This window comes from Loxodonta africana, chromosome 8, assembly GCF_030014295.1.
Source record: "Loxodonta africana isolate mLoxAfr1 chromosome 8, mLoxAfr1.hap2, whole genome shotgun sequence".
Classification (NCBI taxonomy): Eukaryota; Metazoa; Chordata; class Mammalia; order Proboscidea; family Elephantidae; genus Loxodonta; species Loxodonta africana.
The window spans coordinates 51,955,135-51,971,699 of NC_087349.1; the positions used below are offsets into that span (position 1 = coordinate 51,955,135).

General features: G+C 35.1%; 1 protein-coding gene across 1 annotated transcript in view; it reads right to left on the bottom strand.

The window, feature by feature from the left end:
* Positions 1 to 16,565, bottom strand: part of CACNA2D1 (calcium voltage-gated channel auxiliary subunit alpha2delta 1) — a 543,509-nt gene that overhangs the window by 444,431 nt on the left and 82,513 nt on the right. The window contains exon 2 of the mRNA XM_064289931.1: positions 7,406 to 7,487. Coding sequence (XP_064146001.1) covers positions 7,406 to 7,487 — 82 coding nt within the window. The remainder of the gene's footprint in view (positions 1 to 7,405; positions 7,488 to 16,565) is intronic.

The window sequence follows — 16,565 nt, forward strand, 5'->3', positions numbered from 1 at the left end:
TCAAATGCCTGCCTCTTTGTCTATGTACAGTTTCTGCATGAGCAAAATTAGGTGTTCTGGAATTCCCATGCTTTGCAAACCTTATTCATAATTTATTACGATGCATGCAGTCAAAGGCCTTTGCATATTGTTGTTGTTAGGCGCCACCAAGTCGGTTCTGACTCATAGCGACCCTATGCACAACAGAATAAAACACTGCCCGGTCCTGAGCCATCCTTACAATCATTCTTATTCTTGAGCGCATTGTTGCAGCCACTGTGTCAATCCACCTCGTTGAGGGTGTTCCTCTTTTCCGCTGACCCTGTACTCTACCAAGCGTGATGTCCTTTACCAGGGACTGATCCCTCCTGACAACATGTCCAAAGTATGTAAGACGCAGTCTCGCCATCCTTGCTTCTAAGGAGCGTTCTGGTTGCACTTCCTCCGAGACAGATTTGTTCGTTCTTTTGGCAGTCCATGGTATATTCAATATTCTTTGCCAACACCACAATTCAAAGGCATCAATTCTCCTTTGGTCTTCCTTATTCATTGTCCAGCTTTCACATGCATATGATATGATTGAAAATACCACGGCTTGGGTCAGGCGCACCTTAGTCTTCAGGGTGACATCTTTGCTCTTCAACACTTTGAAGAGGTCTTTTGCAGCGCATTTGCCCAACGCAATGTGTCTTTTGATTTCTTGACTGCTGCTTCCATGGCTGTTGATTGTGGATCCAAGTAAAATGAAATCCTTGACAACTTCAATCTTTTCTCTGTTTATCATGATGTTGCTCCTTGGTCCAGTTGCGAGGAGTTTTGTTTTCTTTATGTTGAGGTGCGATCCATACTGAAGGTTGTGGTATTTGATCTTCATTAGTAAGTGCTTCAAGTCCTCTTCACTTTCAGCAAGCAAGGTTGTGTCATCTGCATAACACAGAATGTTAATGAATCTTCCTCCAATCCTGATGCCCCATTCTTCTTCGTATAGTCCAGCTTCTCGGATTATTTCTCAGCATACAGATTGAATAGGTATGGTGAAAGAATACAACCCTGATGCACACCTTTCCTGACTTTAAACCAATCAATATCCCCTTGTTCTGTCCAAACAACCGCCTCTTGATCTATGTAAAGGTTCCTCATGAGCACAATGAAGTGTTCTGGAATTCTCATTCTATGCCTTTTCATAGTCAAGAAAATGCAGATAGGCATCTTTCTGGTATTCTCTGCTTTTTTTCAAGCCATCATCTGAATCTGCCTTGAATTTCTGGCAGTTCCCTGTTGATGTACTGCTGTAACCATTTTTTAATTATCTTCAGTAAAATTTTACATACATGTGATATTAATGATATTGTTTGATAATTTCCACATTCTGTTGGATCACATTTCTTTGGAATGGGCAAAAATATGATCTCTTCCAGTAGGTTAGCCAGGTAGCTGTCTTCCAAATTTCTTGGCAGAGATGAGTGAGCACTTCCAGCATTGCATCTGTTTATTGAAACATCTCAACTGGTATTCTGTCAATTCCTCAAGGTTTATTTTTGCCATGCCTTCAGTGCTGCTTGGACTTCTTTCAGTAACACTGGTTCTTGATCATATGCTACCTCCTGAAATGGCTGAATATCGACCAATTCTTTATGGTACAGTGATTCTGTATTCCTTCCATCTCCTTTTGATGCTTCCTATATCATTCATTGTTTTGCCCATAAGATCCTTCAATATTGCAACTCGAGGCTTGAATTTTTTCTTCAATTCTTTCAGCTTAAGAAATGCCAAGCATATTCTTCCTTTTTGGTTTTCTAACTCCAGGTCTTCGCACATGTCATTATACCATTTTACTTTGTCTTCTTGAGCCATCCTTTGAACTCTTCCATTCAGCTCTTTTACTTAGTCACTTCTTCCATTTGCTTTAAAAATACTCTATATTCAAAACCAAATTTTAGAGTCTTCTGACATCCACTGCAAAAGCTGGTAAAAATCTTCAGTTTCTTCATCTTTAGCATTAGCGGTTGGTCCATAAACTTGAATAATAGTCATATTAACTGGTCTTTCTTTTAGGCATATGAATATTATACAATCACTGACAGTGTCTTACTTCAGGATAGATCTTGAAATATTCTTTTTGACGATGAATACAACACCATTCCTCTTCAATTTGTCATTCCTGGCATGATAGACCATATAATGCCTGATTCAAAATGGCTCCAGTCTATTCCAGCTCACTAACGCCTAGGGTATTAATCTTTATGCGTTCCATTTTATTTTTAATGACTTCCAATCTTTCCCAAATTCATACTTGTACATTTCATGTTCCAATGACTGATGGATGTTTTCAGGTGTTTCTTCTCATTTTGGGTCATGCCACATCAACAAATGAGGGTCCTGAAAGATTTACTCCATCCATGCCATTCAGTTCGACTCTAGCTTGATGAGGTAGCTCTTTCTCTGCTGTATTTTGGACTGCCTTCCAACCTGAGGGGTTGATCATCCAGCACTACATCACTGCTATTAATATGGTTTTCACTGGCCAGTTTTTTTAGAAGTAGATCACCAGGTCCTTCTTCCTAGTCTGTCTTAGTGTGGAAGCTCTGCTGAAACCTGTCCACCTTGGATGACCCTGCTGGTATATGAAATACTGGTGGCATAGCTTCCAGCATCACTGCAACATGCAAGCTACCACAGTACAACAAATTGAAAGATGCCTGGGTGGATAGATGATGATAAGCCTCTCCATTTGCCAGCATGGTATCTATATACACACACACACCCACACAAATGCCCACATACATATATAATGCCTTGCAAAATAATACATAATTTGGATTGCTAATAAATTCATACCAGTCTTCTTACATTTAAGGCTTTTGAATATGGGGATTTTTTTTTGTCATTTTTCCAAATTTTTTATTGATCTATAATGTTTATAATGGCTGTGCACTGGTTAAAGCACTGGGTTGCTGACCAAAAGGTCAGTGGTTCAAATCCACAAGCTGCTTCAGAGAAGAAAGATGTGGCCATTTGCTTTTGTAAGGATTTAACGGCTTGGAAACCTTTTGGGGCAGTTCTGCTCTGTCCTACAGGGTTACTATGAGTCAGAATTGACTTGATGGCACTGGGTTTGGTTTTTTGGGTTTCCATAATATTTAAAAATATAAATACAGCTTCTATATTATGTTGATATGTCTTTAATACATGTTTAGACACAGCTCTTATAAGCATAATATTCAAATAATCATACATTCAACAGAAGGCTTTAGTTGTCTACACTATTTGTTCTTCCCTCTTCTATTGTGAAAAAGTCTTATTTAAGCATATAGCTGCTCAGCAAAAGCCCCCCATTTCTCCAATTCCTTTCTAGTTAGATATTGCCATATGACTAAATTGTGACAACCAGAATGTGAACAAAATGATTTGCCCATAAAATGGACATTTGTTTTCCTGGTCTTTTTCCCCTTACCTGCTATCTGGGAAATAATGACATCAGGAAGAGTAACCTTGGACACCAGCATGGAATCCACATGTTGAGAATGGCAGAGCCACCCTGCCAGCCCTAGACTGCTCACCTCTAGACTGTTACGTGAGCTAGAAGGACAGGCTTATTTTATATCTTTTTTACACTGACTCATCTGTACCCCAGCTAATGCAATGAATGATCTTTGTTGAATGCTGATTATGTGTCAAGGAATATTGTACATGGATTATATCATCAATCTTAACAACTCCATGAGGTTAAATAACTTAGCCAGATCACAAAATTAGGAATACGCAGAACCAAGTATGATGAAGCAAGTATGATAATCTTAAAGATTTTTTTAAAGGACATGCTATAATATTCCATAAAAAATAATACATGTATTTTCTTCAGGTGGAAGTCTATGAAGGAAAAATCATGGAAAACTTACTTTCTGTATCATTTATCAATTCATTCAATGAATATACACACAAAAACACTTCAGTGCATAGCAAGAATGGAAGATTTTAAATTATGCATGTAAATTTGTTATCTTGGAATTTTCCTCTATAATTTTCTTTTTTAATGAAAATCAAATGGACATGTTTATGAATGGATAATTGTTGGTGGCTGAGCTTTGGCTTCTTCTATTTTATATGTTTTATAAAAAGAGCAGTAGTATAACCATCTATATTAATCTGTATCTAATGGAGATCTGCTTACCTTCACAAAATACAAGCATGGGTATAAAAATGTAAAATATTAACATATACTAAAGCATCACATGGTTTTTTTTCTTAATTTCAGAGTTATATTCAATTTAGTAGCTGTGTAACTGAGAAGCAATTTTTTAACCTTGCAAACAATCCTCAGGATTAATAAGATAATGCATGTAAAGGGCTCAGTACAGTGCTTGAATAATGGGGGGAAAAATGAAGTCCTTCAGTTGTATTTAAAAGGTTCTAACATATTTAAAGGACCCCTGGTGATGTAGTGGTTAAGCACTTGGCTGCTAACCGAAAGGTCGGCGGTTCAAACCCAACAGAGGCTCCAAGTGAGAAAGATGTGGTAATCTGCTTCTGAAAGGATTTACAGCCTTGGAAACCCTATGGGACAGTTCCATTCTGTCCTATAGGGTCAGTATAAGTTGGAATTGATTCAACAGCAATGGGTTAATATATTAAGTGCAACAAGCAGAATAATAATGCATTATTTCTTTCCCATATATCATTTTTCTCTCCCATCAATTATTTCACCTACTTTATTGATGAACACGTGCAGTTGATGGACATATATGGTCTCTGTATATGTGATTAGATTATAGAATAATTCAATAAGAGACATCTTAAAACTTGAATGCATCTGGGATAACATGACTACTTAAGGTTATTGACTTTTGATCTTTAAGAGAGGCAGGTAATCTTGTCAAATTTTCTCCTTTATAAAAACTAAAGTATTGAAGTTATTAAATAGTATTTATGAACCTTCCCTGTGCTAATATTCTATGATGCCATAAAGTAATTTTCATAAAATTGCAAAGATATTTTACTTTAGATTTGTTGCCTCATTGGCTTCTGGGCCTTAAAGCTAAAGAGCTAGCCATGATACTGATTTTCAATCAAGGAATCAGCTAAATTTCTCCATTTATTCCAATTCTCGTTCTCATCTTGCTTCCAAATCCCCCAACTTCAGCTCAAAGTTCACTCTTAACCCTGGCTTCCTTTGACCACTTTCTGCATTAAGTTCCCATGACCCAGTAGAAATGTACTCCTTTTGTATCCACCATGGATCTTCTCCCTAGACAAAAGGAATGATGAGTATGGAAACATTTATCTATGTAAAATGACACTCCATATGGCCTAATACATAAATTACTTCTCCAGTAATGAATTTGCTCTCTTTCTCTATTAAATAACATTTACTTCTTTAATCTGTATTTTTTTCTATCCTTATAATTAGGTATGGGTCTCAAAAACAGAAAATTTTAGAGACTTTTTATGAACCTTTGTATTCTATTTTTTTATTCGTCAAATTCAGAAGGCATTTTTTTATTCATCAATATTTACACAATTTTTACTATTCTATACTTCATAGTACATAAGAAAAGAAGAAGAAAAACAACTTCTAAAGTAAAACACTTTTCACTTAATGATGCATTGCAAAATGCTGATTCAGTGAGAGAAGGTTTACATATTTAGCACTGAAAGTAACACTGAGGTCAGACATGCAAGTGAATTTTGGAGCTGGAGAAGCACTGAAGGATTGACGAATGCGGCTCCCAAGAGCAGCTCATTTTTTATTTCAATCCATCAATAAAGAGAGCTATGTAAATTCCAACCACAATCTGGAATTTCACTTTTTTTTTTTCATTGCGGTTGAATAAAGGTTTCTCTCTCAGTCCATTTAAATAGTATTAAAAGGAAAATTAAGAAAAGAGATTTTCTGTAGCTTTAACAAACTCTGTCCTCAAGGGGCACTATGGGTCGGAATCCACTGGAAGGCAGCGGGCAGCAGGTTTGGTTTTTGTTTTGTTTTGTTTTAACAAACTCCATCACTTTCATATAACTCCATCCACTTGTTATAATACCCATGTTCATATTCTGTATTTTTCCATAATTGCAGATTCCAAGAATTGTCTTACAATAGGTTTCAGGTGTCTGTACACCTCCCCCTGTCCCCCCCCCCCGCCAAAAAAAAAACCAACAGTAGGGTAGAATTTTGATCAGAGAATGTGAGTTCTCAGAGGAAAAAGACCTTGTTTTGTTTTGCTTCGTTTTGTTTTTTTGTCTGTCCTTGGCAGTCTGCACAGTCCTGGGGACATAGTATGTGCTGAATGAATGTTGAATAGAATTAAATTTGATCATCGTTATTCAGTAGAAAAACCTTTCATTTCCACATGTACTATTTATTTCATGAAGACAGATTTGTTCAACCCAATTTCCTATTAAGACCCACAACTGTTTTACAAAGAGTGTGGAACAATTTTTGTGAAGTATTTACTTAATAAGTTTCTTTATGAGTATCTATTCATACATAAGGTAACCATGCATTCCATTTTCTACTGGAGAAAAATATTCATACATAAATATCCATAGGATAAACATTCATACGTTTATACATACGATTGCTTTTATACCAGTTCACCTCACTGACCCATCACATTGATTTTGGAAAACAATAGCATCACTAAGACCACAACTTTAAAACTGTTAGGTCACGTTCATTGAAATGGAAGTAGTAGGCTCTAAAAGAAATGGCATTTCATTTGTAAGGAATCTTACAGAACCTATACATTTAAATGCCACTTTACGCAAAGAAAAGGATCTCTTTAAGATGCTACACAAAATATTTACATATTGCTGTCTTTTGGGGATAAAAATTTCAGAGTGACTTTTTTTTCATAGCCTGTTTGTAAATCCCACACACACACACACACACACACACAAAACTTTTATAGTGATACTGTTTCTTGCACCAAATTCTTTTTCACCCATCTTAATGACTCACTCTAGTCTCCAGACATGACTGTAAACAATTTCAACTATTTTTTAAATAAAATCTACCCACAAGGGATGAAAATGTGTTCCCACTGAAGACATTCATAAACATCTGTCACAGGATTTGAAGTCACCACTATATGAGGGATTCTAAAACATATTCTGAAGAATGGAAACACTGTGGTAATAAGTACATGACCTCCCAATTTGAAGTTTGGGGGAGGCTATGCATCACATGGACTCACCTACACGAAAGCTGTAAGTACACTGGAAAGTGTTCATAGAAAATTTCATTAATTGTCAGGAATGGCATTTCTTGTTCACAATAACTAGAAGTACCATGAGTCCCTCTCAGAACTGTACTTTCAGAGCCACATGAGAAATACTTTTCTATTTGTAATATAAAAATACAGTTTCCTATAAAAAAGAACCACATTCAAATTACAAAACAGATTAACAAATTTCTTTGGTTTCTACTCACATCAACAAGCTGATTGACTCCACTTGCTGTTTTTGCCAGTGTGACAAGGTCTTCTTGCATCTTGTCCACCCATGACTTGATACTGCAGGAATCAGAAAAGAGAATGTTCTGTCAGATCTTTGACAAATAAAGGCCACAGGCACTAGTCAAAACTAAGATTTTGTATTCCATGCTGCAGATTTAAAAAAAAAAAAAAAACCCACGGCCATTGAATCGATTCCGACTCATAGTGACCCTATAGGACAGAGGAGAACTGCCCCATAGAGTTTCCAAGGAGCACCTGGCGGGTCTGAACTGCCGACCTCTTGGTTAGCAGCCGTAGCACTTAACCACTACACCACCAGATAGACCATTAAATTGCCCTTTAAACCTTCCCTCTCTCTCCTAGATCCCACCACATCCACCTTCCCATACAGAAGCACTGAACCTTTAGTACACAACCTTCTAAAAAAAAAAAAAAAAATTTTTTTTTTTTTTCTAGGATGCTGAAATTTTCCCAAATCAAAAAGAGAAAAATGGCATTGACCTTGTCCCATATGAGGGTAAAAGTGTGCTTCATTTGCATTAAATTTTCAAAAAAAAAAATTATTAAATACAACATTGTAAGCTGCAAACTGTATCATTTAGGTTACAAGTTCTTTGACTATAATAGTAAGAGTGTACTAATTCTACTAATATAGAATATTTTAAAAATGCAAGAAAAATGAGATTTTTTAAATTTACTTATAATTCTGCTACCCAGGAATAACCACTCTTAACATTTTGGTATAGTTCCTTCTCGTTTTTTAATGCTCTTTCACATGGTTGAAAGCACATAAAATTCACATATCTTTTTCTTCTTATTTCATAGTAAAACATATGTTCCCATGCCAGTAGAAGTATTTTATGAGTATGTATTTTTAATGTGCACTTAATATTCCATTATTTCTAACTCCCTTAATACCCTTGACCATTATCCTGCTTGAGGAGAGATTTAGAATGTCATCAGCTTTTAACCACTACAAACTATTCTGCAACAAATATTTCAGCGCATAAAGCTTTTGGAATTACTGAATCAAAGCTTAAGTTTTCAAGCAACGTTTTGGAGTATTAAAACTGCAATTGAAGGATTTAAGTTCAAATCTTTTTTATGAATGTCCTTTAGATGAAAGCAATGGACATCTTAAAATATGAATTTGGATGACACTACATTTTAGAAAAGCCTAAATCAATGTACTGTAGCTTACTTTTTCCTGGCATTGGAGACATTACCAAATATCACATAATTTCCCCCTTTCGAATCAGTATATTTCCATTTGTATTCCTCTGTGGATTTTATTCATTCATCCTTATGTTGTAGATCTAGAGTGTGTGTTGTTTACTGCCCAAGCAAACCTAATGAAACATTAGTGAAAATGATAATTTATATATTTTTTTATTTGAACTTTGCTGGACATATTTATGGTATGTACACTTATCATATTTATCCTACTTTCTTAGGATTATTATTGCTAAATGTTTTCCCTCATTGAGTAGACCACGACCAAGGATGCTGGTTGACAAAGGAAAATAAACCGTGGATTTAATAGGTACTTGTATTGCGGAGATTTAACTCTCATTGTCTTCCTCTCCTAAGACAGATAATTCTAGTAGTATATTAAGGCCACCAAATATTTCTCAGGTAATTTTAAACGTAACATAACAAAAAACTAAGTGTGAAAAATGTATAAGGATTTAAACGAGGTACAGGAAGACATATAAGAGAATAATGAGCTGATAAACTAAGAAGGAAGAAAAAAAAATTGAATCAATGATAAAGAAAGGATGAAATGCCTTGAGAAAAACAGAGAGACTTGATTTCCAAGTGGAACAAACTAGTTAGTAGAGGAAATCCATAAAAATTAGAGATATTTCACACAAATGAAAACAAGGAAGAATATTTATTGAACCACATGCAAAAACATGATAGAAAAAGGTAAATGAATTTCGAGAAACAAACACAAGTAAATTAAATAAGTGGTAGCAGAGTATAGAGACTTTAGAGTTAATGAAGAAAATCTAGTTGAGAGAAATTCATAGAACCATTAAATTGAAGGATGCACACAATGTTATTTTAATATTATGAAGCTGTGCTGCTTATGAGCTGGTATATATATTTTTTTAAATGATAAATTTTAACTAATATCATTAGAACTGCTATTTATAAATATAATTTTGCTCCATGCTTACATTCAGAACAATAAATTAGAATGGAGTATACGTGGAAGTAAAGATCATTGACACCATATTCTAATTCACATCAGACTATATCATTTTTCCAAGCACTTACTGAATAAGCTCAAGAACCCATAGAAAATGAACCACTTCTTCTCAAATATAATTGTCAGCACTGACAAACAGTAAGAAGGTTATATGTCCTTTTGGCTGCGAAACTGAGAGACAAAAAAAGATGTGTGAAGTAATGAAATAAACTCATGTCTGAATTCTGATTTATGCTAAACTGATCCAAAACGTGCACTCTAACTTGACACCTGATTCACTGTCACTGCCAGTGTTTATTGAGGGGAACCTATTTTGGCTGAAAAGCAATTCAGGACCAGTCCAGTCTTCTCTGTCCCACTGACAAGCTGTCAAGAGCACTTTATAGAGCAAGGATTATTTTTCATAGAAAGGAGGTGCCATCTAGTTTTCCTAAAACACGTAGCCGCTCTGTCTTTCAAACGTAGAGTTAAAAGGTGACAATGTCTAGGAAATAAGCAAAGATCCCATTCATCACAAAAGTTATCCCCCCTTAATCCACATCAGAAAAAAAAAAAAAAACTAACTGCTGGACTTATGAGTCTTTAAACAGCACTCTTTTTTTTTTTTTTTAACAATTAGATTTTCAAAAGGCAAACTTAATACTTTAAAGGAATTATTAAATCTCCAAAGTTCTTGCTTTGTAATTCCAAATCTTCTAAGTGGCTATTGAATGCCATTGAGGAAGAACAAAGTTTTGCAGTCCTTCTTTGCCTATACAATAACTCATCAGAGAGTCGACCAGCAGTATGTTTCCAACTTTTGATGTCTGTAGACTCAGTGTAATTTGGAGCATTCATCAAAAAGACTGCTAAAATTTGAAGTAAATATTTTACTGAATAATTGGGATAATTTCTTATATTCTCTACTTCATTTATTGTGCAGAAATAGTCCAAATTCTAAAAGTAAGCTAGTATTAAATATTCAAATTTTAACTAAGTTTGAGAGGAAAAAAAACTTGCCATTCAATTATTTTGATCCTTTGAAGGTTGAATTTGCCTATAATGCCTTCAAAAGAGTGCATATTTTAAAAATAAATCTCTTTATCTTCAAAGAAAAAATGGCAATCCATTTCAGTTTTCATGCATTTCAGAAACATCAAACTGAGAACAGCACAAATCATACTGCTCAATCTATTGTAAAGCACAACAGTTGAGCACAAAGTGTCAAGCCTACGTAGTTATCTATATAATTGTTTTAAATGCTAAGGAGAGAATTTGCCTCTTTACTAGTTGGAACAATAGAGCCAAAGTGATAGCTAAGAATTGTCATAGCTATAATAGGTCCTATCCAAGATTCTCCTTCCTTCCTATATTTGATGCAGGTAAATAAAGAGAATAATGAGTATGAACCTGCTGTTATTAGTAAGGAGAGAGTATTAAAACAGACATCTTTCTTCCACAATCTTCTCAATTTATCCTGATAATAATTATCATAGAGGCTTGTTGTTGTGCTGTTGAGTCAATTTCCAACTCCTAGCAACCCCATGTGACAGAGGAGGACTATTAGATAGGGTATTCTAGGCAGTAAGCCTGTGGGGGAGCCCTGGTGGCACAGTAGTTAAGAGCTCGGCTGCCAACCAAAAGGTCAGCTGTTCTAATCTACCAGCCACTCCTTGGAAACCCTATGGGGCAGTTCTGCTCTGTTCCATAGGATCACTATGAGTTGGAATTGACTCTACAGCAATGGGTTTATTTTTGGTTTAATCTTTATGGGAAGATATTGCCAGGTCTTTCTCCTGCAGATCTGCTGAGTTGGTTCAAAATGTCAGCCTTTTGTTTAGCAGCAAGTGCTTAACCCTTGCACTAACAGGGCTCCTTATTATAGAGGTTAGATTAAAAGGAAAAAAAAAAGAATGGAAGATACACCAAAGAGAAAAGGGAAAGAAAGAAGGCTGATTACAGTCAAGGATTTAGAGGAGGGGTAGGGGAAAAATAAGAAGCAAAGTCTTTATCTTTTGAAGCCCTTGTTCTAAAGCAATTCTCTGCCTAGGCCACTATTTAAAAAAAAAAAAAAAAGTCTTATTTTAGCGCAGGGAATAAGAGACATATTTATGCCCTGTGGACCTGGGAAAAAATAAGAATATCAAAAGATCTAACAAATGGACCATTTCAATTATGTTGATATATAAATAGCTTATTCATAAATTTGAAGAAATAAGATCTTATATTTCAAAAGTCAAGTGTTCTACTTGTTATAAATATCCTCCCAATGCCAAGCTGCTCCTATTTTTGTTATATAATAAACCACCCACAGTGTTCCTGTAGTTGAGTAAAAATAACATAAGTAAGCCAAAGCTTTGGATAATCTAGACATGCAATTAACTAAACATGTGTTTCTTATAATGTCGATAACTATATAATAAATTTGTATGTGTGTGTGTGGGTGTGTATGAGAGTGAGAGAATGAGAGAGAGAAAGAAAGAGAGGGAGAGAACGGAGTGCTTGGTATCTACATTAAATGAGAGGATAGTTGGTGAGATGGGTGTTATGCCAGGGATGTTAGTTCCTGAAATTGTTCTCAATTTAAACCATTTTTGATAACACTGCTGCTCTGTTTTTAGACAGCTGTTTTGACTTGTAAAATGTTTTAGAATTCCGTTTTTGTCTAGAGTAATTCTGTAAGAAATTCAGAAAGGAACGTGCTCATGCCAATCTGAGTGGAAAGGTAAAGTACTTGAGAGATAAAAAAAAAAAAAAGATTTTATCGCTAGAATCTGATTCTTAAGCTGTTCATGTTCGCGGCCTTCATTTTCTGATGGCCTTTTGCTTGTGTGCGGGGGGAAGCTGTAGTGAAGCCACTTTATACATATATACTGAGATAGTGCACAAAGGCCAAAGAGTCTTCACAAGATCCATTTTTTATACCATCTTAGACTGATTTTTGTTTTATCTAAACAGTCTTCTATTGTTTCTTTATTTGGTTAATATTTTCTGCCTCAGCTGCAAGCAATTTGTTTCCAGCTTTCAAGGCAACACAGAAGCAATACCCTTTAGGGTTGATATTAATGTAGTTCCACGGATTAGCTAGAGGGGGGAGGGTTCTCATACCAGGGACTTGCTCCCCTGAGGTCTCTGAGAGCTTTGTTTTTCATCCTTCCATACCACAGTTGGTTACAACCTTCAGCAGCATAGTCCCTCTGTCGTCTGGTGCCAACCAAGGTGTCCCACATGGCCTCACAATCTGCTGCTGGTGTTTCTATGAACCAAATGAGCTGAATTTCTAATTGCTCATTACAAAACCGCCATTCATTTCATTGAAGATCTCCCCTTTCATTGTTTATATTTTTTCTCAGTCACTGCAGATTGTCCACAAAATTTATTTTAGCCTAATTCAAGCATGTAAATATTATTTTATGTCATGATAAAAATTTACTCATTTCCTTTTTTCTCTCAATTATTAGTTGAACATTCGTAATATTTCAAATACTTTAATCTACTCAAATGCTCATTCTATTTGGTTTGTGACCTAAACAGCCAATCTACGTCCCCACAGGGATCAGTTAAACCAGTGTAACTGTTTCACAAACATGTCAGTTTTGTCACATTCTTTAATCATGCTTTCTACTAGCCTGAAATTACATCTTTAAATATCTTCAGCTCCAAAATCATCCTTCAAGTCTTTGTTTCAGGTCCTTCCTCTTACAGGCAATCTGAGTTCTCAAACTTTCATAAATCTTTATTTTCTCTAGGTTACTAGGGTATGTATAGTTTGTACAACAAAACAGTACCCATATTTATATACTATCTTATGTCAGATTCATTTCTCTGACAATACTTAATCGCTTTGAGTGGATGGGCCATAAACATAGCTCTGTATTCTGAGAAAATCAAGTATACTTCTAAACATATAATAGATGCTCAGTAATTAATAGGTAGCATCTAGTGAACACCCACGTGCCAGCAACTGTTCTAAACGTGTCATGTGAATAAACTTTAGTTCTCATAAAAAATCTAATGAGGTAGATAATATTAGTAGTACCATTTCACAGATCAGGAAACTGAGGCAGAGCAAGGTTAAGTCATTTGCCCAAGTTCACAGAGTTAGTATGTGACAGAGATGAGCAGTTTGGCCTCAGAACCCAGTAGAGTACACTGTCCTAATAAACACGGATATCACAAAGATATGAACATGGCGTAGTTCTCATAATTAAACCATTAGATACTAGTGTTTTCAAAGCAAATAGTTCCCAGCTCTCCTTCCATCATAACTTAAAAATGTCTCCTGTATTCTATTTTATAGAATATCACAGCCCTGGGGGTTCTAAGCCTGTGTCATTGATGTGAAGAAACAAAAGGAGATTTACAGAAGTCTTATTTTTACAGGACAAGAGAAAAGTAAGTTATAGTTAGAAGGCAAGGATTTAAATAATTGAGAAAACCGGGTATTCTCTTTCTTAAAATATCTTTGTAGCAATGTGAAAATGATTACTTACTTAAATGCTAAAATTTGTCCTCAAACTCAATTTTTATGTTTTCTTCAAGATTACCAATTTAAACAAACAATTTATTTCACTCAAAACCAGAAATTTTACTGTTTTCATTAACATAACGTGACACCCTCGATATTATCCACTTAGGTGCACAGCAGTGGAATCACCTATTATTCACAGCATGCATACAGACTTGACAGAAAGTAACAGGTTAGATGTACAGTCAGCCCTGATCTGTTTCTAAATATAAAATATTCTAAAAGCAACATTAAATCCTTCAAATATAAATGGAAAATATGACTTAAAGGCATCTGTTTCAGCTGGTCTCATTGTTTTCACAACGCAGGTTCGGACAGACCAATATATAAATGCCTGGATATAAAAAGTCAGGCCCAAATTGGCTCATGTGGCACTTCTTTTAAATATAGCCCATAGTGTAATTTGTCTGACAGCTGTTCCCGGACAGAGTTTATTTAACGATCAAAAGGCTGTCAAAGCAAATATATTAACCTGCAAATTAGAAAGACAGTAACTCTCTTTCTGAAAACCATCAAAGAGCAACATTACAAGGTTAGTCCACCTCCAATATTTTTATTCCTTTATCCTTAAGGACAGGATTCAAGAGAAATAGAAATAACACCTTCAAACAGGAAATAGTAAATATCTTCCCAGTTCAGAAAATATTCTGCAATTTCATTGTTTTCAACCTTTTTTGTCCCATAGACACGTGGTTCTCTTTGACCCTCATTGCCTGAGTGGCACATGCATAGCCCTTGCTTTCCCCTTTGGTGGTCTGAGTGCATCAATTAATTCAACAGAAGATCCCTCCACTGATGTGCTTAATATAAACAAAACTATTTACAAATTGTTTTTTCCCTATTAACCCAGCAAAATTAAAAATGAGAACTGTGTTTAAAAATGATTTTATGTTCATCAAATGGCAAAAAAAATTAAAAACTTTAGCACTATTAAATAACCCCTTCCAAAGAACATGAACCAGTGGTGAAAGGTTTACATCAATGCCAAAGTAATATAGGGAAACAATCATTTTCTATTTCTTGATTACAATGACAAAAAAAATTATTTCAATTTTTAAAATTTTCTAATTTTGTAAAATTTGCTAATGTTCAAATAACAACATTTTTAAATCATTACCTTTTATGCATTATATGTCCAAAGGTAGGTCAAACTCAAGACAATTAAATAGAAACAAATATTACCAAGAAAACATAAGCGCTTTAGCTAAATTCAATTGAAGTATCTGTATAATGCACTCAGTAACTTAAAACAAAATTTTGTAAAGTAAGTTACAATTCATGTATGTACGGTGACAAAGAAGGCATTTTTAATCAAAACTGAAAACATTATTTTTCTAGTTAAAATAAATCCTTAATAGCAGATGATTCACTATTACTAACAAAAATACAAAATAAAATTTTAAATCACAATAATGGCTTAGTTATATTTTTCCTTATCAGGAAGCAAATGAAAAGATGGTTATTGGAATTTAAATTATTCATATAAAAGACAAAATAAAACCTTAAAACACAATGGTTGATCTCATAGAAAGTCTCACTTGTGTTGATGTTTATATTTCCCTCATTTGAAAAATTATTCTGCAATTACAATGCAACCAAAGCCTTAGAAACTGATCAAATTCAGTCATTTTAGATACATTTAAGGAACATTTAACAAACCCTAGCAAAAAGAAGGATGATACCTTTAGCTTGAGGTCCCTGCTGTACGATGGCACAGCCATGTACCACCTCATCTTTATGAAATATGAAAGAAATCATGAAGCAGCCAGTAACATGAATTAAACATCAACATTCCAAACGAATTGTTGCAGGCTTCTAATTTTTTTTTTTCATTAGTAGTCATTCTGTCACTGTCCCTAGAGCTCCATTTAGAGCACATCCCAGTGTGGATTTCAACAAGCAGTTTAAAAATGAACCACCCTGTACTGTAATGTTAAAGTCTAAAGATTTCTAAAGCTAGGTCTGTGAATCATATGTGACTCAGCAGCCTCCCACATGCCTGACAACCCGTACATTCTCTCTCAAAATATTCCTACTGTAGAAGAGAAGCTAAAGGGACTCCCTTGTCGCTATTCAGAAAATACAAAAGGACTTGGGCACATGCAATCCATTATAATTCATGCTACCTGTTAGGGTCACCTGTAGTAATAGAAAAAAAGCCCACCTCTGCATCCCTATCCACAAAACTGTCTTTTCAACTCTCCCTGGTGTATTTTCCCAAAGCTCTGGACCATCCTCTCAGGTCTCTTGATCACATCAGAGAAATAGCAGTCTCATAGGCATTTAGATTACCTTTGAACATCTTGTCACTGAATCTTTAACTGAGGCTATTTCTCCAATTAAACAGATAATAAACATTATTTTCAGATCTAGAAACTGCAGAAGAAGAAAAAAAAAACACTTTGATCTTACA